The sequence below is a fragment of the Trichechus manatus genome, unplaced genomic scaffold, assembly GCF_000243295.1.
Source record: "Trichechus manatus latirostris isolate Lorelei unplaced genomic scaffold, TriManLat1.0 scaffold00110, whole genome shotgun sequence".
NCBI classification, from domain to species: Eukaryota; Metazoa; Chordata; class Mammalia; order Sirenia; family Trichechidae; genus Trichechus; species Trichechus manatus.
Window position 1 is genome coordinate 6,029,643 of NW_004444046.1, and position 23,593 is coordinate 6,053,235.

The 23,593-nt window shown below is 41.7% G+C and overlaps 1 protein-coding gene across 11 annotated transcripts in view; it reads right to left on the bottom strand.

The window, feature by feature from the left end:
- TNIK (TRAF2 and NCK interacting kinase) overlaps window positions 1–23,593 on the bottom strand; it is a 469,288-nt gene that overhangs the window by 222,181 nt on the left and 223,514 nt on the right. For 4 of the 11 annotated variants that reach the window (XM_023737917.1, XM_023737914.1, XM_023737916.1 and 1 more), the window contains exon 3: window positions 21,015–21,170. The exons of 5 other annotated variants lie outside the window; for them this stretch is intronic. In XM_023737917.1, the coding sequence (XP_023593685.1) occupies window positions 21,015–21,170 (156 nt within the window). Of the gene's footprint in view, window positions 1–19,641; window positions 20,226–21,014; window positions 21,171–23,593 lie in introns of those variants that run through there. 2 more of the 11 variants (XM_023737919.1, XM_023737918.1) reach the window with 2 other exon arrangements.

Consider the following 23,593-nt stretch of genomic DNA (forward strand, 5'->3'; position numbering starts at 1 on the left):
GATCAGTGGTAGAATTCTCGCCAGGTCAATGTACCTCTTGTGCAGCCAGTCTGTCAGTGGAGCCTCTGTGCTGCTACGATGCTGAACAAGTTTCAGCAGAACTTCTAGACTCAGAAGGACTGGGAAGAAGGACTTCGTGATCCGAAAATCAGCCAATGAAAACCCTATGGATCTCAACTATTCCTAACCAATTCCTAACCGCTTATGGGGATGGTGCAGGACTGGGCAGCATTTCATTCCTTTGTGCATGGGATCGCCATGAGTCAGGGACCAACTTAACAACAATAACAAAGTGGGCTGACTTGATGAATGGCTCTGTAAGAGAAAGAATGAAGTCATAGAGGAGGTAACTCTGGGCCTGATTCTTCTCAAAAGAAGACACTGCTCTCCAGTGTATGGCTCTACTGAGATCTTAGTCCATTTGAAGAATCGGAGAACTGTGCTGAGAAGACCCGGTCAGATGCTGCTCTAGGACTGGGAATTTATTTTCCACATGCCCAACATAAAAAGAGGTTTAAGTGATTACATATACCTGTCTATAATGGCAGCATGCAAATTTACTTAGTATTAGATAGATAGCTGCCATCAAGTCGATTCCAACTCATGGCGACCTTATGTACAACAGAACAAAATGCTGCCCAGTCCTACATCATTCTTACAATCACCAGCATGCCCAGGTCCATCACTGTAGCCACTGTGCCAATCCATCCCACTGAGGGCTCCCCTCACCCCCACTGGCCTTCCATTTTACCAAACATGATGTGCTCCTCCAGCGAGGTTTTCACTGGCTAATTTTCAGAAAGAGATAGCTGGGCCTTTCTTCCTAGTCTTATTCTGGAAGCTCCACTGAAATCTGTCCACCATGGGTGACTCTACTGGCATTTGAAATATCAGTGGCATAGTTTCCAGAATCATAGCAAAACTCAAGTGACCACAGTATGATAAATTGACAGATGGGTGGTGGTACTTAGCATTACAAGAGTCCAAATCTCAGTTCTATCCCTGCCAGCCATGTGCCCTTGGGCATTTAACCACTTTTGGCCTCAATCTCCTCATCTAAGAATACGAACAATTTCCATCTAAGATAGGAGCTGGGAGTGAGTCCATGTAAAAAGTGCAAAGCAGGTACTCACTCCATGATAACTATCATTATTACTGTAGTTCTCATTAAATTGTATTTATGCTCATCACAGCACTCTGTCCTTGTGATCTGGCTTCTCAGAATGGAAAATAGCGTTCTGATGACAATAAAAGCATGCTGATCATGCCAGGTACTGGAGAGCCCATGCCATGTGCAAAGTCCAGCTAGGGTTCCCGCTAGCAACTGAGAGCCAAGGAGGCCATTTGACCAAAGCACCTTCCCTTGGGGTATTTCGCACCCCATTCATCTTTGCCATAAGCTAAGCCGCATTTGATGTGACATTCTGGAGGGCACGTATCCCTACTCTTTCATTCCAGCCCAGACTGTGATTGTATTACACTGCCCATGGGGATTGAATTCCACACGTGTTAGACACAGCTTCTAGAAACACCTCTACAATACCAACTGCTTGTTTGAGGCTCTGGTTTCATTGCTGATGAATCTCATTCTGGAGGTACAAGTCAGAGAGCCATTTTTTGGCTTCTGCAGTCTGAGGTTGTCCCTTTCCACTACAGACAAATACATCATCTTGTGCTTACAGATTGGCGCTTTTTTCCCTAGTCTTCATTTTTCTACCACAGTGATGACTGATGCCCTGCAATCTCATGAAGAATAATGGCAGCAAAATGAAAAGCATACGTATCATCTCTGGGAAGACACGTGGGCAGTAAAATATAGCTGTACCAAGGCTTTGGGACACAACTCTTAATACATCTGTGCAACTTGAAATGATAAAAAGTTTTATGATTAATATTTTATCTAGAACTCCCACCACTGTGGAGGAACAGAATAAAGAAAATGCACATTCCACACAGCCTTCAGCATCAATAAATAAGGAACTCTTAAAGAGCTACACTACCACACTAATGATTTCCCTACTGACCTGGATCAACTTTCTGAGAGAAAATGCCAAGTAATAAAGGCCCAGGAGATAGGATGATTCATTTGTTTCTCGCTCTAGTTGTTTTCTAATTCCCCTCATCTGTTTCCAATGCCCCCTGTCAGTCAAGTAAAGGAGAGCCAACAGTGACCCCTCAAAACAACTGCCTACAGCCATTGCACAAGCTGCTGTGAAGCCAGTGAAGTGAGGCAAAGCCCAGGCTCCTCTTGGTTAGGGTCAGCCAAGTTATACCTCACAACAGATAAAAGGGAAGCTCTTCCAAGTCAGGCCCAATTTATGACTTCTTCCATTTCTTCCAGGGACACCATGCCTTGTCCTGTTTCCCTTCTGCCCGCTGATCCTAATTCCCATGATTCTTCTTTCTTTCACCTGGCCCACTCAGAAACTGTGGGAGTGGTGTTTATCTCTCTAGTGAAGCATACGCCAAGACTATTCAATGATAATGATGTCATTACAATTTCAGTAACCAATTATATGGCAGCTGCTTACTCCTTGGACTGCTCAGGAGTTTACTCTCTCTCTCTCTCTCTCTCTCTCACACACACACACACACACACACACACACACACACACACGCTACTTAAGTTTGATTTCTCTGTAAATGCCCATTGGTCTGTCAGCCTTGCATTGTGTTATAAGGATCTATGTTTGTGATCCTTATGTGCACAGCTTATGACCCAAAAAGTCGATGAGTATGTGTTTTATATATGGGTTCTGTATGTGTATGTGTGTGTTTGGGGGCGGGGTGATCTCTACCCAGCACACAGCATACACTTAATAAATGTTCTAGAACTAAATATTAGACCTCGGTCTTACACTCAGGCATAGTGCTGACAACAAGCTGTAGGGACAAACCTAACATTTAAACATAACCTTTAATTAGGAAGCAGCCATACTGGCCTTTCAGGGGCCACCATCAGGAACTTATCCTACAGCTGATGGGATAAACCTCAGGTTTTAAGGTTAAGGAAGAACTAGTAGTTATCAATTGGAAGCTGGCAATCACCCCTGGAAACTCCACTTGGAGACCTAGAAGCTGACCATTACAGAAGTTCAACCAAGACCACAAAGGATGTAACCAGCCTCTAAGTCTTGAACTAAAATCAGAGGGTTGAAAGAATTCTTTTGCCTCATTCACTTGCTAGAAGGACCTAACCACCCATAAATGGAAAGGGACAAACCAGTAGATTACCAGAGTGAAGACAAAAGAACTTACCTGTCTAACCGTACAGTCCAAGAGGAAGAATTCACAGAAATTAAGGAAAAAACTACAAAGTGGTTTGAACAACTAAAGAACACTCACTTTTTATACTTTTTAGCCAGATGCTCTTTATGTCATAAAATCATACTTTTGAACTTTGTCATTGTCTGTTTCATTTATTCTGCCCTTCATCCTGCTCTTTGAGAGTCTAATCAAAATACAACTTGCCTTCCACTTGTGATGGGCCTTATATCTTTCACCTTGCCCTCATTAACTAAAGCCCTAGAGGTATTAACCTGCAGTGCAGAATTTGGCTGTTTCATGCATGTGAAAAACTGGGGAAAGGCATCCCTCTCTACTCCCACCTCCTTCCCAAGACCACACACATTTTATTGAGAGCATTAATTTCCAAGAGGGAAAGATGTGTTAATTCGACATGGAATGTAGTACAGAGGGTGACTAGGGTACAGAGGCACCCAGAATTAATAGCATCTTTGTCCTGTGTGTCCTGTGGAGCTGAATTGCAAAGCACTTCAGAAACAAGAGAGTTGAGCTCGGCTCACAATGGTAGCTGCACCATCTGGTTCCCAATGAGTTGTTTTTAGCTAAATTTTCAGTTAGGTTCATTAACATCTAAGACACTCCAGTGTTTCATTTAAACAAATAGGCTCGCACAGCATTTGAAAAAACTCAACAGAACTTTTCTTTTCCTCTAATGGCTAAGATGCTTTACAAAATTCCTTTGGGTCAAATGGGGTGTTCTTCCAAAGCTAGCTGCTTTAAGGATATTACTATTGAATAACTTCTCACCAGATTAAAAAAACCCATTGCCGTGGAGTCGATTCTGACTCATAGCGACCCTATAGGACAGAGTAGAACTGCTCAACAGGGTTTCCAAGGAGTGGCTGGTAGATTCAAACTGCCAACCTTTTAGTTAGCAGCTGAACTCTTAACCACTGTGCCACCAGGGCTCCGTTCTCACCAGATAAATAGGGTTATTGCTGAAATATTGCACACTGAGACAAAGAGTTTATTTTATATTATTTAAGAAAAAATCTAGGACCACTAATAATAGATTATTTAAAACCTTATATGTCATATTTTATAGAGATTTTGTCCACTTTCCTGTCTTCCTCCATCAGAGGTCTACTGTGTATAAAAAACCTAAACCAAATCCATTGCTGTTGAGTTGATTCTGACTCATAGGGCACTAGGTTAAGTACTGGAGAGCCAGCAACAAGGAAGAGCAGCCAGTTTATTTTACTTTTGTGGGGTAGAAGAATGAGCATGGCACCCAATCACCCCACCTACGGTCTCATCGGCCACTACTGCATATCCTTGAGCAGCCTGCTTCATCTTTGTGAACCTCAGTGTCCTCACCTATAAAATAGGGGTAAAAACAACCACTTCTCCTGGCTGTTGTGAAATTTAAATAAGAATGTATACAAACCACTATCTCTAGTGGTGCTTATGGTGGTGGTAGGAATAGGAAGGAGAAGGAGTAGTATTTACCATCATTTTCTTCGAGACTCATTTTGAGTGAAACTAAACTTGGAGACGACCAGTTTTCCCTTAAGCCTATCATATTTTGCAAAGAAATGGGAAGGGGAATGATGAATTTAAATAAAAACATCTGTATAACACAGTTTCACAGAAGAATATATTAATATAAAAAAAGATTACAAATTCTTTTCACAAGGATTTTTACAAAATGCCTTCTACCTAATGCTTAACTGTAACAATGACAGCAGTAGGCTTGGTAAATTGGCGTGGAGTCCCTGGGTGGTGCAAATGGTTAACACACTCAGCTGCTAACCAAAAGGTTGAAGGTTTGAGTCCACTCAGAAGAAAGGCTTAGTGAACCTACTTCTGAAAAATCAGCCATTGAAAACCCCATGGAGCACAGTGCTACTCTGACACACACAGGGTTTCCATTAATCTGAATTGACTCGTTGGCAACTGGTATACTAATATAACATTCCATAACTGTTAATAGTTAAAACTTTCTGTCAGTCTGTCCATCCACATATAAACCTATCGATTTGCATTCTATCATCTATCTATGTATGTATCTATCCATCTATGTATCTATGTATCTCTTTGAAAGGGTGCTAATTCAATGGAGAGTTAGACATACAATGGTAAAACTCTGGAATCTAATTCTGCTGACTATGTTCACTGACTCAGTAAACCTCCAGAGTCTCCAGTAGGTCCAGCTGAAGACTGTATTCCCAGTTGCATCCCTAACGCTTTCCTGACTAAAAACAAAAATCAAACTCGTAGCCGTCGAATCGATTCCAACTCATAGCGACCCTATAGAACAGAGCAGAGCTGCCTCACAGGGTTTCCAAGAAGCAGCTGGTGGATTTGAACTGTCGACACTTTGGTTACCAGCCGACCTCTTAACTACTGCGCCACCAGGGCTCCAATAAAGGAATAGGGAGGTCAATAATAGCTGAATCTCCCACTCAACACAGATACTATCTGTGAGGGTGAGGTTCAGATACCATAAGTGTTTAACAAGGTCACATTAGTAAATGGCATGACTCTGCTTCCCAACCCAGATCTCCTCATTCTAAAGCCAGTTCTGACTTCTACTATATTCCAAAGTAAACATACAAAGGAAGTTCAGTTCACGAATCCTAGCGGACATGAGTCGTGTAGGATTACATCTGACCATGGCATGAAGGGTCCTTTATAATGTAGCCCCAATATTTGCCCAGCCTCATCTTCTCTTACCTCCTTTCCTGCAGCAGGCACACCAAAACATACTCACATACATCCAACAAACAACAACGGATGTGTTGTAGATGACACTAAGGCACCTTAATTCTTTTCAAAAGTTTCAGCTCTCTTACATTTAACAGTCCAAACATTTCAAGATTGCCCTCATGTCAGATAAGGTATCTTTTTCCCAGATACTTATTGACAGTTTCTATAACTATTACTCATATATGGCATGAATCCCAGACTCTTCACCATTTCATCTGTCTTCCTCCACTGGAAGTACCCCCACATGGTCAATATCCCTGTTAACATTTGGAAATTCTCAAACCTGGCTTTAGTGCTAGGCAGAGCAGGGTAAGGGTGTTCACTCCCCTGAGCTGGACAAGACTCCAGTCATTTTTCAGAAGAGTTGCTATGAGGCTGCCTTTCTCCCTCTCCTGACTTACTCGGTTGATTTCAGGGTATTACATTTGTCCCTATGCAATGTCACCTTGCTTCCACTCCATTAAGATCATTTTGATTTTGTCAGCCCACTGATTAGTGAGTCACATCAGTTTTGTTATCAGTTCCACACTTAGGCCTCAAATATCTTCCTCGAAGGCACTGATTTAAAAAAAAAAAGAAAAAGAAAAAAAACCACGATAATTGTCATTAGAAATCTCCTACAAGATGGACAATCAATGGTCCATTTTTCAACACGTGGCTGTGTGAGAGGCCATGAATCAAGCCAGCGCTATTCTTACCTAGCCAGTATACTTTCATAAATGAAGTCTCTAAAACACAACACTGATAACAACATTGCTTCTTTTAAAATTTCTTAATGGCCCCTCATATTTTGCAACAAAGTCAAAATTCTTACTGTAATATGGAAAGCTCTTCCCATAGAGCCTCTGCCTGGCTCTCCAGCCTTAGCTTTGGTACCACTTCCCTCCTACCATCTTTACCCTTACAAAGCCAATCTCTGGCCATTTGGGACTAACACATTTTGTCAACCCTTCCATGCTATGTCACATTTCTACACCTTCGCACATGTTGATTTCTCTGCCAAGATTCCTCTCCCTTGTTTTGCTTGGTAAACAGCCACATATGTCTCATGATTCAACTCAAGTATTACTTTGTGTGTGCAAGTCTTCCTGACATTTCTTCCCAGGTAAAATCAATTATTTCCTCCTTTCCTTGTACATAATTTTAATCATGATATCTGCACACTTTCTTATTTACATGTCTGTCTCTCCTACTTTCAAACACAGGACCCAGTACCAATGACAGTCCCTGGTAAATAACCAAGAAATGTTTGTTGGTTGGATGAATGGATAAATAAATATCATAAAAGTCTCATCAAATTTGCTAAAATCAAGGCAAATGGCCATGTCATAATGCCGAGTATAAAGAAATCTATTTTAATTTCTTGTTTCCCTTGTATAAAGTATTACCTCATCCATTCAACAATTGATCGCCTGCCATAATACATAAGGTACTTTGTTCTAGGTGTTGGTAATACAGCAATGGGTAAGGCAGGTAAGGTTCCTGTTCTAATGAAGTTAAACAAGTAAATAAAAAAAGAAACGAAGACCATTCCAGATAATGATATGTGCTATTCAGAAAATAAAACAGGAGGGCAGCATTGCAATATAAGGGCAGGGTGGTCTGGGAGGGAGGGGAGCACAAAAAATTCAGATTGGTTTCGATAGAAAAAAACCTCTCTGAAAGGGTGACATTTGAGCTGATTCCTCAATATCAAGATGTCAGATCACATGAACACCTAGAACAATAAGAATACTACTGCTTATAATTTTTTCAATGCCAGCCCAGAAGTGGGGTCAATAGTACACTTCTCTTGAGGTGGTGGGGGCAAGACAAAGATGGCAGTCTAGCTCTGCCCCACCATGGGCCTCTCCAAGGGATTTTTCACAGTTGTGCTGATTAATTATCCTAGAGTGAGGCTAGACTGACCTAGGTTTCCTTTTCCTTAGTTTTGTTTATAAAAACTGTCTGCTCTGTTTGATTTCACTGACCTTTTAATAAAACATCCAGATTTAGTTTCTGTCTGTCCTCCTCATGACCCCCTCCCATTGCATCCCAACTCAGCCCATCTCTTCTCTGAATGAGGCAGAATGTCATTCTTCATCACTTTCATCTGGACATTGACAGAAAGAGGAAAAGCTGGCTTTTCACATCTCAATTCCTCTGTTTGCCCCCAGAGCCTGTAAGTAAAACAAAAAATTCTACACAGCTCCTAACAATACTCTGGAAGATGAAAGATAAATGTCTGGAAGCAACTTCTCTTGGGCATTCAGGGCAGAATCAACAAGTGAGAAATGCAGCCACCCATTCCTAAGCTTGAAGTAATTTCACCTGGCTTTCTAAGGTGAGGAGCATTTGTAAAGGCTTGTGGTTGGAGCACTATGGAAAGCAATTATACTAATATGGAGAATTACAAAGAAATTCAAGGTCTGTTACTAACCAATCAGTTGCCTACCAAAAAAAAAAATATATATTCTTCCCCCCTTCCTTGATAATTTTGTTTTTGAGTCCCTGGGTGACGCAAACAACTAATGTGCTTGGCTACTAACCGAAAGATTGGAGGTTTGAGTCACCCAGAGGCAACCTGGAAAAAAAGCCTGGTGATCTACTTCAAAAAATCAGTCATTGAAAACCTTATGGAGCACAGTTCTACTCTGACACACTTGGGGGTCGCCATGAGTCAGAATCAACTCAACAGCAACTGATGGTGGTAGTAGTATTTGGAAGACACTGCCTGTAAGTCAATGGTTATGAGTAAAAAGCATAGTTCTGTTCCTCGAAGAGTGAAGAGTACAGTAAAGGAGATAGATAAGGAAAAAGACATTACAATATTTCTAATAAGAGCCATTATTAGAAGAAAGCCTGAGGGATTATGGGAGACCAGGCTGGTCCAATTGATACAGGGAGAGGCTAAAGGTTGAGACATGAAGTAGGAGGGCACGGTGGGCACACTGGGGAAAACACGTTTCCATAGGCTGGAGTACTGGGTGTGAGACAGAGAGCAATGAATCTGCAGAGATAAAAGCTGGGGCCAGATCACGAAGGGCCTTGGGAGACATGCTAAGAAGTTTACTAACTCCAGTCAGCTCTCGGGAAAACTAAAACATGAGGAAGTTAGTCTGCAGTAGCTTTCTTCCTCCCCTTCCTCCAGACCCCCATCCCCAGAGTTACTTTGTGCTTTCTCAGGAGGCTCTCAAATTGGAGGAGGTTCCATAAACTTATACTGTGGAATAACTGAATGAGCACAGCTTAAAGTACAATCCTTTCTCCAGATTATGCATTTTAAAAGGGAATAATCCCTTAACACAGAGGAATGAAACTAAAGTCCTTCAATTTAGAGATTAGGAGGATTTTATAGACGGAGTCACAACAGTCCGATCTGCAACCAATCACGGGCCACTGCAGGACTGGGCAGTTCGTTCCGTTGTGTATGGGGTCACCATGAGTCAGAGGCCAACTCAACGGCAGCTAACAACAACAAAGAGACAGATTTAGAATGACTCAATTTATAGGTGAGGAAACAGAGGCCCACAAATGCTGTAGAATGTTCCCTTAGTTCACCCACAGCATTTCAGGCCTGAAAACAGGGATGAAGGGTGTCTCTTCAGTAGTGGGTTTGCCTTCAGCGGCTGTCAAGTGAGGCCCCGTGGGCTGCCAATTACTGGGAACAGTCCCCCTTACCTGACCGAACACATAGACCAGAGGCTCCATGAGGGCAGGGACCTGGTCAGTGCTTAGCATGGTGTCTCACACAGAATGGGTGCCCATTAAACACTTACTAAAGGGAGGATCCTGCTGTTATTCCACATGAAGTCTGAGAATGTACAAGTGAATCCCAGTATTCTCCAAATTTAGGCACCAAAAAGCAGAATATGGTGCATGAAATGTATTTTCAAAAGAAAATGCTGGCAAATGACAAAATCCAAGAAAATCGTCACAGCTGCTTACCACTTGAAGAATGAAACACTGAAATATTTCAAATAATAAAAGAAAATCTGGAGGAATTGTGACTTAGGACTAATTTGGATAGGATTTCTAAGCAGATACTGTTCAGTTTAAAAAGATGTGTGGATGCTCACTTTCAAAAACAACACTGACTTCAGAAAAGCCACAGGCTGAAACAGCTTCTTCAGTTGAACTCGATTCTTTTGTGAGGTGTATGGTCTCAGACCTGCATTCACTCTAGTGGAGACATAAACTGTCTGGTCAAAAAAAATGGAAAAAGGCCACTCTTTCCAGTGTTTAATTTCTTTGCATTTGCAATTCAAGCTGGTGGTCCCACCCAATACATATGCAGGAACGGTTAAAGGCTGCAAGAAAACAGTAATTAAAATCATCCTCTTAAGGTGATTCATTTTTGTGACTGCTACAAATGACGTGATAAGCCAACATGACTTTAATCAAAGTTAACTGAAACACGGGGAAACAGGGACTTAAACACAGGCCTGGCGATCTGTTTCCAAAGAATCAGCCAGTGAAAACACTATGGAGCATAATTCTACTCTGACACACCCGGGGTCACCATGAGTCGGAGTCGACTTGATGGCAACTGGTTAAAGAGAGACTTAACAGTGGCTTAGACCTAAGGAGTGGCTGAGTCACTAGTTCATGCTTTAAAGATCGGCAGTTCAAATCCACCAGCCCTGCCTTGGAAATCCTATAGGGCAGTTCTACTCTGTTCTGTAGGGTCGCTATGAGTCTGAATCAACTCAATGGCCATGGGTTTGGTTTTCTGTTTAAAAATGGCAAGGGGCCCTGGTGGGACACTGGTTAAGCGTTTGGCTGCTAACGAAAAGGTCTGCAGTTTGAATCCGCCAGCCACTCCTGGGAAACCCTATGGGGCAGTTCTAGTCTGTCCTATACGGTCGCTTTTACGAAGAGCAAAGATAATCCGATAAGAACCCATGTTTCCTTTTCAGTCACCCTGCAGCTCCTGGGGTCTCCAGATGTAGCCGGCTTGTCTAGTAGCTCTAGATTACACATAGAGCTGGCTCAGCCTAGGTCCAAATGTTGTCTATGATCAAAAGGTGGCAGATACAAATGGGGCATAAGCCCAGAAAGCTGCCAGGGGTTAAGAAAAAAAGGGAGAAAGGAAAGAAGGGGGAAGGCAAAAAGGAGAGAGGGAGGAGAGAAGAAGGGAGGAAAGGAAGGGGAAGGAATGGAAGGAGAAAAAGGAAGAGGTTTCTATTCCATAGTTCAGATCAGCGTTGACTAAGGCTGAGCATGAATTTTACAAAATGGAATCCAATGATAACGTAAGCAGCTAAAGTTTCTATGAATTGTGTTTCACCACCCTTCCCAGGGAGTAACTGCTTAGGAGTTAAGGGATTTTTAAATATTTTTTTGAACTGAAAAATAGGGTCTGTCAGGGTCTGGAGTCCCTGGGTAGTGCAAACAGTTAATGCACTCTGCTGCTAACAAAAACGTTGGTGGTTGAAGCCCACCCAGAGGTGTCTGCGAAGAAAGGTTGCTTTTTTTTATATTTCCAAGAAATCAACCATTGAAAATCCTGTGGTGCGTAGTTTTATACTGACACACATGGGGTGTGTTTTGTTTTTGTTTTCAGTTAGGTCTACATTACTTGGGAGCATTATTTTAAAAGAAAGTTCTGGAGGCATCTCCCCTCTTGGTTTCGTTTCCACTTCTCCCAGAGTAGGGAGGGATGAGTCGTACTAAGGTTGCCCCCAGGATTTGTCCCCTGAGCACAAGCAGCAGGGCTGGGGCACCTCTTTGTATGAAATGTCTACCAAGGGCTCTCAGTCCTCATTAGTATGTCCTCCTGCTGAGGTAGCAGGCAGCCCAGCTCCACCACACTTCTGTGAGATTTGCCAACGGTCTAATCCAACTGAGTTGTGAAATCTAGATGCTTACATGGGAAAACGTGGGCCTTAGCAGGAAGAGTCTATTTTTCCACAAAGGGAACCAAATAGAAATTTTGGAAAACAACCTGAAAGAAATTACACAATGCCTGGAAAATACTTTCTTCCTTTGGCCTTTCCTGAGAAACCAGAAGCCTGTGTCTTTCAGGTTGAGAAATCAGTCCAGCTTGAGTAAAACTGGCTTCCTTCTGCTCTCCAAAGCAGATGATTATCATATCTGACTATTCTCACTCAGAGTCTGTTCTGAACAGCTTGGCCAGCATAAAATCCAACATTTCATTCTCAGATTGCCGTTTAAAATTCCTTTCTCGTAATGAGAAGCCTAGACAAAGCGAATGTTATTTTCAGCTTTACTAGACTTTTTCCAATCACCTCATACGCATGTGAAAGCTGGACAATGAATAATGAAGACAGAAGAAGAATCGAAGCCTTTGAATTATGGTGTTGGCGAAGAATACCGAATATACCATGGCCTGTCAGAAGAACAAACAAATCTGTATTGGAAGAAGTACAACCAGAATGCTCATTAGAAGCAAGGATGGCGAGACTTTGTCTCACATACTTTGGACATGTTATCAGGAAGGACCAGTCCCTGGAGACGGACATCATGCTTGGTAGAGCCGAGGGTCAGTGAAAAAGAGTAAGACCCTCAACAAGTTGGATTGACACAGTGGCTGCAACAATGGGCTCAAACATAGCAATGATTGTGAGGATGGTGAAGGACTAGACGGTGTTTCGTTCTGTTGTATACAAGGTCGCTATGAGTCAAAACTGACTCAACAGTACCTAACAACAACAACAGATATTTTCCAGTGATAAGAAGTTGGCACAGATCAATCCATTTACATTTCTTGGGATGAAATTCAGCTTTTTTTTTTTTTTCTTCATTTTTAAGGGTTAGTAAAGCGCTTGGCTGCTAACTGAAAGGTCTGAGGTTGGAACCCACCAGCCGCTATGCAGGAGAAAGATGCGGCAGTCTGCTTCAGTAAAGATTACAGCCTTGGAAACCCTAAAGGGCAGTTCTACTCTGTCCTACAGAGTCACTATGAGTTGGAATCAACTCAGCTGGCAATGGGTTTGGTTTTTTAAAAAGTTATTCAGGATATCAATTAAGGAGAGTTTTTGATACGACAATCTTGGTGTTAAAGTACTATTCGCCCTTGAGAACTGGTAAATACAGAGTACTTATCTTGCTCAGAGGAGCCAAAGGTTCTCACAAATGCAGCTGAGGCTGCCAGTGGGGGCTGCACTCTTCACCCAGCGTTGTTCAGGATAGTACTGAAGGACTCCTGGCTCAGCAGGTTCTGAGAAAATGAGGGGCCAGCCTCTTCCAAAATGAAGTAAGATCCAGCAAAGGGAGAACACATAATTTAGAAGAACAGCATGGCAGGACTGAAAGGAGTCTGAAGTCGGAACTCTAGATATTCCTAGGTCTAAGTCCATCCCTCTCTCCATGAACTACATGCTCACAATCCGACTGTTCAGTCTCGGGAGAGAGGCACACGTCCCCATCAAAAATTCTTCTTCTGAGGCAACTCTCGGGGCTACAACATACTAAAACCAAAACCAGACCAAACCCATTGCCGTTGAGTCGATTCCAACTCATAGCAACCCTATAGTTAAATGCTTTGTCCTTCTGAAATATCGATATCGGCTATTGAAAACTCTACAGAACACAATTCTACCCTGACACACATGGGATCACCAGGAGTTGGAATGGACTCAATGGCAACTGTTTTTTGTTGTTGTTGTTGTTACTAATCATCCAAACCTGAGCATAAATTATTTCAATCACCCCATGAGATCTAATCACAAGCCAAGACTAGCTGTGGGAAGGAAGTGGAGTTTTCATTTGGCGGAAGGCGAGAGGGCAAGGTGATTGTGGTGAAAAGTCCTGGGCAGTGTGCCGCAAGGGAAGGCTTTGGACAGGCAGAAGATCTGAGCTTCAGGAAGTAGGAAACAGGGTTAGAACCGGAGAGCAGGAAAAGGGACAAGATGGACTGTGCTGGTGAAGCACTCCTAGAACTACTTCATTAGCCCAAACAATGGATGCTACAAGGAGTGATGCAAATACAAGGGCATGGCTGTGTCACAGCAATCTACACTTTCCAAAGGTAACATAAAGGGTCAGCGAAAAAAGGAAGACCCTCAAAGAGATGGACTGACACAGTGGCTGCAACAATCAGCTCAAGCATAACAACCATTGTGAGGATGGCTCAGGACCAGGCAGTATTTTGTTCTGCTGAACCGACTCGATGGCACCTGTCAACAACAAAGGCATATTCACCCCATAAATAGAAAACCGATGTTACATTCTTTCTCAGAGTAATTTAACTGTCCTTTGATATACCTCATTCAAGTTATCAAAGTTTTCCTACTGACATCTCAATACCAACATTTTCAGAATTATTCAAAGCTCAATTCAAAAGCCTCAAGAAATTATAATTAAAAACACAATATGGCTACATTTTGGCTACTTGAAAAAATACAACTATAATTCTTCTTATAACCAAAGAGTACAATACTGTCTGTAATTTATTTAGAGAGTATCTAGGATAATGCAGACATGCATATTAAACACTCTCTATTTCATTTCATCTGACTAAATGAATAAATACATTATACTATCCAGACACACAGTTGAAACATTTCCCTGAGTATTCTTTAAACACAATAATGCAAGATTGCAATGGCAACACGACTGATAAAAATGACAAAGATGCTCATTAAGCAAGTGAATACAAAGCAACAGCATGAATTATTTATGCCAATATTTATAACCATACAAATTATATGTTATATTGGAGTGTTTAGTATTTCAGCCAGCATACATCACACCTTGATAATTAATTTCCTTGGACAGCTTTAATTCAATGGTACCACTTCCCAAAAGGGAAGAACATGCTTGGCATTTCTCAAGCTGAAGGACCTGAAGAAAAAATTCAAACCTTGAATTGCAACACCGAAGGATTCTATTGGCAAAATGTTGAACGATGCAGCAAGCATCAAAAGAACATGAAAGAAATACAAAGAATCACTATACAAAAAAGAATTGGTTGACATTCAACCACTTCAGGAGGTAGCATATGATCAAGAACCGGTGGTACTGAAGGAAGAAGTCCAAGCTGTACTGAAGGCATTCGTGAAAAACAAGACTTTAGGAATTGATGGAATACCAGCTGAGGTGTTTCCACAAACAGATGCAATGCTGGCAGTGCTCACTCATCTACGCCAAGAAATTTGGAAAACAGCTAGCTGGTCAACTGACTAGAAGAGATGCATATTTGTGCCCATTCCAAAAAAACGTGATCCAACAGAATTTGGAAATTATCAAACAATATCATTAATATCACATGCAAGTAAAATTTTGCTGAAGATAATTTAAAAATGGCTGCAACAGTACATCGACAGGGAACTGCCAGAAATTCGAGCCAGATTCAGAAGAGGACATGGAGCACAGGCTATCATTGCTGATGTCAAATGGATCTTGGCTGAAAGCAGAGAATACCAGAAAGATGTTTATCCATGTTTTATTGGCTACGCAAAGGCATTCGACTGTGTGGATCATAACAAATTATAGATAACACTGTGAAGAACAAGAATTCCAGAACACTTAATTATACTCACGCGGAACCTGTGTACAAACCAAGAGGCAGTAGTTTAACCAGAACAAGAGGATACTTTGTGGTTTACAGTCAAGAAAGGTATGTGTCAGGGTTGTAGCCCTTCACCATACTTATTCAATCTGTATGTTGAACAAATAATCTGAGACACTAGACTATATGAAGAAGAACATAGCATCAGGATTGGACGTAACAGCCTGCATTATGCAGATGACACAACCTTGCTTGCTGAAAGCGAAGAGGACTTGAAGCACTTACTAATGAAGGTCAAAGATTACAGCCTTCAGTATGGATTGCACCTCAACATAAAGAAAACAAAAATCCTCACCACTGGACCAATAAACAACATCATAATAAATGGAGAAAAGATTGAAGTTGCGGAGGATTTCATTTTATTTGGATCAACAATCAACGCCCATGGAAACAGCAGTCAAGAAATAAAATGACATATTGCATTGGACAAATCTGCTTCAAAAGACCTCTTTAAAATGTTAAAAAGCAAAAATGTCACTTTCAGGACTAAGGTGCACCTGACCCTAGCCATGGTATTTCCAATTGCCTCATATGTATGTGAAAGCCAGACAATGAATAAGGAAGACCAAAGAAGAACTGATGCCTTTGAATGATGGTGTTGGCAAAGAATATTGAATATATCATGAACTGCCAAAAGAACAAACAAATCTGTCTTGGAAGAAGTACAGCCAGAATGCTCCTTAGAAGTGAGGATGGTTCGTCTCATGTACTTTGGACATGTTATCAACAGGGACCAGTCCCTGGAGAAGGACCACGCTTGGTAAAGTAGAGGGTCAACGAAAAAGAGAAAAACCTCAACGAGATGGACTGACACAGTGGCTGCAACAATGGGCTTAAACATAGCAACAATTGTGAGAATGGCACAGGACTGGGCTGTGTTATGTTGTACGTAGGGTTGCCATGAGTTGTAACTGACTTAACAGCACCTAACAACAATTCAAATTAGAACCAGGAAGACAATACCAATTTTTCTTTTGGGTGTCTTAAAATGTGATTTCTCCTTTATTATGAAATGGCTTCCCCACAAGCACATCCATGGATGGTGTTCTTTTAGAACTCTCTACATGAAAGACCACTGCTTTTGATGGGCCACTCAGATGGCCTACGCTAAGAAGACTGGAGTTCCGCTTTCCTTTATCCTCAGGGAGAAAGTGGCATAAGTGACTATGACTGCTGAATGATCTTTTCTCTCTCCTGCATGAAGGTCAGATTGGAGACATTTTAAGGGAAGGGAAGCTAAGTTAAATCTTATAAGCCAGAGACCACAAAGATACTCTTTGGTTAACCTAAAAATATGTTAAGTTTCAGAGAAGTTCAGAAATACTGAATAGCTAGAAAGTTTTTTACTTTTCTTTCATCAGTGAGATCAGTCACACATTACAATTCTTTCTTCTCAACAGAAAATCCACGGCACTCACACAACCACACACACATTCATACTCACTTTGAGCAGTTCAATTCCGGCTTGAAAACTGCAAAGGTAATTATTGTTCCTTAGCTGACCACAGGAAACCCTGGTGGCATAGTGGTTAAGGGCTACAGCTGCTAACCAAAAGGTTGGCAGTTTGAATCCACCAGGCGCTCCTTGGAAACTCTATGGGGCAGTTCTACTCTGTCCTATAGGGTTGCTATGAGTTGGAATTGACTTGACAGCAACGGGTTTGGTTTTTTTGGTTTAGCTGATCACAATTTTCCAAGTTTAGGAGGAACTACTCAGGTACTGCCACAATTGTACATACTTCAAAGGTTGGGAATATGGAATATATCATGGACTTCCGGAAGAACATCCAGAATGCTCCTTAGAAGGGAGGACGGCGACAGTTCCTCATGCATACTTTGGACACGTTATCAGGAAGAACCAGTCCTTGGAGAAGGACATCATGCTTGGTAAAGTAGAGGGTGAACGAAAAAAGAGGAAGATCCTCAGTGAGATGGGTTGATACAGTGGCTACAACAATGGGCTTAAACATAACGATTGTGAGGATGGCACAGGACCGGGCAGTGTTTCGTTCTGCTGTACATAGGCTCACTATGAGTAGGAAGCAACTCAACAGCACCTAACAACAACAAGGGAAGTTATCAACAGGGACCAGTTCCTGGAGAAGGACATCATGCTTGGTCAGAGAAAAAGAGGAAGACCCTCGACAAGATGGACCGACACAGTGGCTGCAACAATGGCCTCAAACATACTAACAGCCGTAAGGATAGCGCAGGACGGGGCAACGTTTCGTTCTGTTGTACACAGGGGTCACTATGAGTCGGAATCTACTCGATGGCACCTAACAACAACAACAATAACAAAGGTTGGGGGCAACTGGGTCACCACAATACTCCTGTAATATCTCTGTTATTTAAAATACTACTTGATTTTTAAATTGTAGTGGAATCTTAATGAGCAATTGAATCATTTAGGAAAGAGCTAGAAGGTAGTACAACATCTTCTCCCTTGTTCACATGGAGATGGAGTATATGCTGAATACCAGTATAGAGGGTCTGTTCACATGGAGAGGAAAGAGGCCAAAGACAGAACGCCTAGTAACTTCTCCAAAACCACCCATCTCCTTAGGAGACATCCCCACCTAAGTACTCATAACAACAGTCCAAAGCATTCCAAAAGTAAAAATAATCTCTAATCCCCAAATTTCTTCCTCAAACTGTATGCTTTTTACACGTTAATTTCACATCCTGAAATATCCTGCCCCACTTTGCTAATTCCTCCCTTACTCACCTTCCACCTCTCTTGGCAAGAGCACGAACTTGGGTTTGAATCCCATCCCCTACCCCCACCTAGTTGGGTGATCTTGGGGAAGTTACTTCACGCTCAGTTCCTCATCTACCTAACGTTACTGTGGTTGTTAGTTGCCCTAATCAGCTCTGATTCACCCCGACCTTATGTACAACAGAATGAAACATTCTCCAGTCCTGTGTCATCTTTACGATTGTTGGCATGTTTCAGTCTATACGTAAAAACTAAAAACCAAACGTGTTACTGCCGAGCCGATTCCAACTCATGGTGACCCCATGTGTTACAGAGTAGAACCAAGCTGTAATCTTTTACGGAAGCAGATTGCCAGGCCTTTCTTCTATGGCACCACTGGGTCGGTCCAAACCTCCAACCTTTCAGTTAATAGTCTAGTGCGAACTGTTTGCACCACCCAGGGACCTTTTGAGTCCCTACATAGAAGGGGCAATAAAAGTACCTACTTCACAGGGCTGTCATGAAGATTCACCTAGTAGGTGAATTTTAAGGGTTAGTCATGGTCGTTAAGCGCTCAGCTTCTAATCAAAATGTTGGCGGTTTGAACCCACCAGCTGCTCCAAGGGAAAAACATGTGGCAGTCTGCTTCTGTAAAGACTTACAGTCTTGGAAACCCTACGGGGCAGTTTTACTTTGTCCTACGGGGTCGCTATGAGTTGGCATTGGTTCGACAGCAGTGAGGTTGGGTTTTGGAGTCATCAGAATAATCTTTGAGTCGATCTGATTTTTTTTTTTTAAATAATAGTTACTGCCTTTCCTCTGGGATCATCAGCATCAAGACCAAGCCCCTTGCCTGGCACTGAAACTCCTTCACAATAAGATCCTGACTTACCTTTCCAACACCGTTCCCATGATCTGCCCAACACACACCCTCTAACTCATCTTGCATTTCCTGCCCCCAAGCCTCTGTTCAAGCTGGGCCTTCATCTTGGAAATCCTCATGTCCATCTGTTGAAATCTTACTCATTCCTCAATATCAAAATAAAATGCCATTTCCTCCATAAAAGTTCTTTTCAGAATTAATCTCTACCACCCACACAGTCCCAAAGCACCTTTATAGTAAAGTTATTTTTATTAAAGTACTTGTGATGGTTTTGACCTGTCCTTATATATTAACTTCTTAGAGGCAGGGTCCATTTCTTAATCATATCTATATCTAGGGATGTGCCTAGAACAGTGTTCCACAACCTACTGTATATAATTTTTTGAATTGAATTAAAAAGGAAACAAATGTAATGGAAGCCTAAGATGCTACGACTCCTATCTGCCTATAAGCAGATTTAAATTTATTTTAATTAATTAAGACCCAATTAACTTTTATTCTCAGAATTACCCTTGAGAGTTAGATACTTGCCTGAATCCCCCTATTCAATTATAAGCGTCAAAGTCTTCTTTGTCTGGTCTGAAGCATCTTGTACACATCAGGCAGTCAAAACATATGCTGAGTTTTTAATTGTTTCTCTCTGGGAAGTTCAGAAAATTGGGTCAAAAGAATGATTCTACATGATTATGATTGCCAATGGTGATGGTAAGGGTCCTGCATGATAACACCAAAAGGAGGGAAAAAACAAACTAGCCCCCTTTGCTCGTCACTGGTCACCATGCAAACACAGGCATCGCTTATAGAACTGTCCTTGACGTTCCCCCATCCCACCCTACTGGAGGCATGACTGGTGTTGGGATTGCCAAAATTCTCCTGTTGGGGTGTATAGGCCAGGGTGTGGGTACCAAGGGCTTCACTGACAGAGAACGCAATTGCAGTGTCAATCTCTTGGGAAGAGAAAAGACTGTAGATTGCAATCCACGACCCAGAAGCCAGGCCTTTAGCAGGTGACAAAGGGTTTCCATATCTCTCAAGGGCTTCCAATTCTCTTCAGCCATTAATGGCTTAGGGGTCTCTCCTAAGACGGCACCCAACACCTGGAGACAGTTGGTGAGCTAGGAAGGAAAAAAAAATCTCTGAAGTAGCTGTTCTCGAGTAGGGGGAAGCCGGACAATTTTCTTGCTTTTACCCTAAATTTATTTAATTCATTTAATTTTTTTTTTTTTTAATTGTTGTTCTCTCCCAGCCTTTGAGAAAGAGTGCTTTAGCCATTTCAGCCTAGTTTCAAACCATGAACTCCTAGGTAATAAGGGAAATATCCAGTGAGGTGCTGGTAAATGTTAAACAACCAGTTCTCTTTGGGGAAAGCCCCTGGTGTTTGCCAGTTTTTGTGGTGTAAATGCTACCACCATGGCCAGTTTCAGCGATTAACAAATGTGCTATCATTGAATTGTGTGTTGAGGAAAAGATGCATACAATCAGCTGGAGGCAGCAGAGTTAGCTCTAGAATACTCTTGGACCTCCTCCCTACACCAGGTACTTATCTGAAGGACGTCACCAGCAAAAGAGTCTCCTTCAGCACAAACTCCAGTGGTATGAAATTCTAATTTTATTATAGAAGGCAACATTCCTTTATACCAATATACCTAAATTGCCAGGAAAGAAGAAGTTTGGGGCAAAAGCCAGCTGTGAGTTAATACCAAAGCCATCCATTTTGGTCTGCACAGCCTGAAAACATAGAAAACTTGGTGAGACAGAGACTGGTTAGGTGTTCTAAAAGCTGAAACATACCTCGACTATAACACCTTGTATCCTGTTGTTAGGCATAGAAACATAGTTCTAGCCAATCAAATGTGGACAGAAGTAATGTGTGACATTTCCAGGCCTGGCCAATAATATCTTACCAATATGGTCCCCCTCCAGCCAAGTCTTTTCTTTTCCATTGGCTTGCTGTAGACAAGCACTACAAGCTGTCTTTTGAAGAGAACAGAGCCACAAGATGGAACAGGTCTCGATCCTTGGATCACTTCTAGAAGCACAGTTGCTGCTCCTATAATGAACTATAAAGAAACACCCGTTTTGGATCTTATATTGGCACAAAACAAACTACTAACATATGAACCATCTAAGAGTTTGTTTGTTTTGGCAGCTAGTTTTAACTGATACATTTGGCAATACATGCCAAGCTACTATGATCCCTACCGGGAATCACGGATACTCTAGAAATATCTTACATTTTCCAGGCAATTGCTGAGGAATTCAAAAGCAGATATTAGAAATGAAACTCTAGGCTCTTAATATTCAAAATGTTCTGTTCTGTTCATTTTGGTGTAGCTGCAGTTACAGCTTTTGCTAATAGTTACCGTTATTTTGTTTTGGTTTTTAAATAATGATTTTTACAGTAACTGTTCTAGATGACAATAGGAAAGAGAAACTAGAAAGATCTGAAAAGGTCAAGGGAATCAGAGCAATGATCCACACCTTGCTGATTACACTGTGCTTTCCCTACAAGTTGTTTGCCTTTATGCACATATGCTCAGACACTAAATGACAGCTAAAAATTAATAAAGCACTAATATATATTTTAACTATGGCGGTATCATTTTCAAAAGCTATAAATCTTCATTAAAGGTTTTTAAAAAGTCAAATTTTGAATGCTGCCAGATCTTACAAAAAATCAGTTTATATTTATTTACGTAAGTGTGAGAAAGTAGCAGTAACAGAAAGAGTCTACTGACCCAGTTTACATGTGTCCCATTTTGCACTATATTAAAGTTATTTTCATTACATGCCTTATCTACACTACCAGCTCCTAAGTGTCCTGAAGGGTAGTAACTGTGACCCACATCTAAGCTACCTACAACATCTCATATAGTTCCATCCTATGGTGGACAGAACAGTATATGACAAATGGATACATACACAGAAAAAAAGCTTTACAGGGACTCATTTGGATGATTTTCATCGTAGTAATCTCTTTTTGGGAGTCTCTGGGTGATGCAAACGGTTAATAGGCTAGGCTGTCAACTGAAAGGGTGGAGGTTTGAGTCCACCCAGAGATGCCTCTGAAGAAACCCTGGAATCTACTTCCGAAAAACCAGCCATTGAAAACCCTACGAAGCACAGCTCTACTCTGACACGTGGGGTCGCCATGAGTCTGAGTCGACTCAACTGACACAGAACTGGTTTAATCCCTTTTTATAAGTCTAATGAATGAGTCCCTTTTCCCTTTCAAGTTCAAAAGAGGGACCTGCTAAGGCTAGGTTTGTGAGAGCAAGTCATCATCAAGAGAGGTCACCATCGTCTGTTTATGGAGCCCTGGTGGCACAAAGATTTATTTTTTTTAACCTGATATATACATTTCTTTTAGTGGGAGGAAGAGCAAAAGTTTTTGAAAGTCCAGGTATTTATTAGAATTTTCAAATAAAGAGAACTACGATTTTAATTTCACATCTTCGCTATGTTTTGACAAAGGAGATGCCACTAAGAGCATAGTGACACACTCTTGTCCGAAGCCAGGGATCAATCACTGCCCTCCTCTGACCCACTCCACCCCCACGCCCCACCCTCTACAATCTAAAGACCCCTTTCTGCTTACTTCTCAACTAAACAACACAATTGGCAAATGAAGCCAGCATAAAACTTGCAATGATTAAGCACTCAGTTGCTAACCAAAAGGCTGGTAGTTTAAATCCACTCAACCACTCTACTAGAGGAAGACCTGGCAATCTGCTCCCATAAAGATTACACCCAAGAAAACCCTATGGGGCAGTTCCACTCTGTCACATGGGGTCGCTATGAGTCAAAATCAACTTGATGGCACCCAACAATAACAGCAACAACAAATTTAAGTGCTAGATCATTGGACAAGTGTAGCTGGTGGTCAACAGAATTATGCATATTTTGGCTTGATAGCTGTTGGCTCCCTCTGAATCATTTCTCTATTTCTTGCTGTTTTTCTGGTTCGTAATAGCTAACAGTATCCTCTGTGCTCAAAGAGACTCTCCCATGCCAGAGAAGCTTCCTGTCTAACTAGAAAGACCACTAGAGTCTGGTCCTGGGTCACCACTTGGATGCTCTCTCACAGTTGCAAATATGCTCCAAGGTTTTGAAGATGAATCTGAACAAGCTTCCTGGAAAATCCATAAACACTTAGAAGAGGGTGGTGATGGTGCTCTCTTGGCCACTTTTCCAAATAAGGAAGGTGGTTGTGAGGAAATGACTAGCTCACACTCACACACAGGCAATGGGCCCAGTGAAATTAGATGAAGCCTCAACTTACACATGAGATGCCACCACCAGGAGTTCAACTGGGAAGCCTAATGGGAATCATGAGTCTGACCATTTCTCAAGGCATAGGAAGGCTTGGAAAATTACTCTTAGTTTAAAAATAAATAAAAGCAAAAGCCTAGAGTTGTTTAATAACTTTGTAACCCTGTAAGCCTCACAACTCACCATTTGGGTATATGCCTTGTTATTAAAT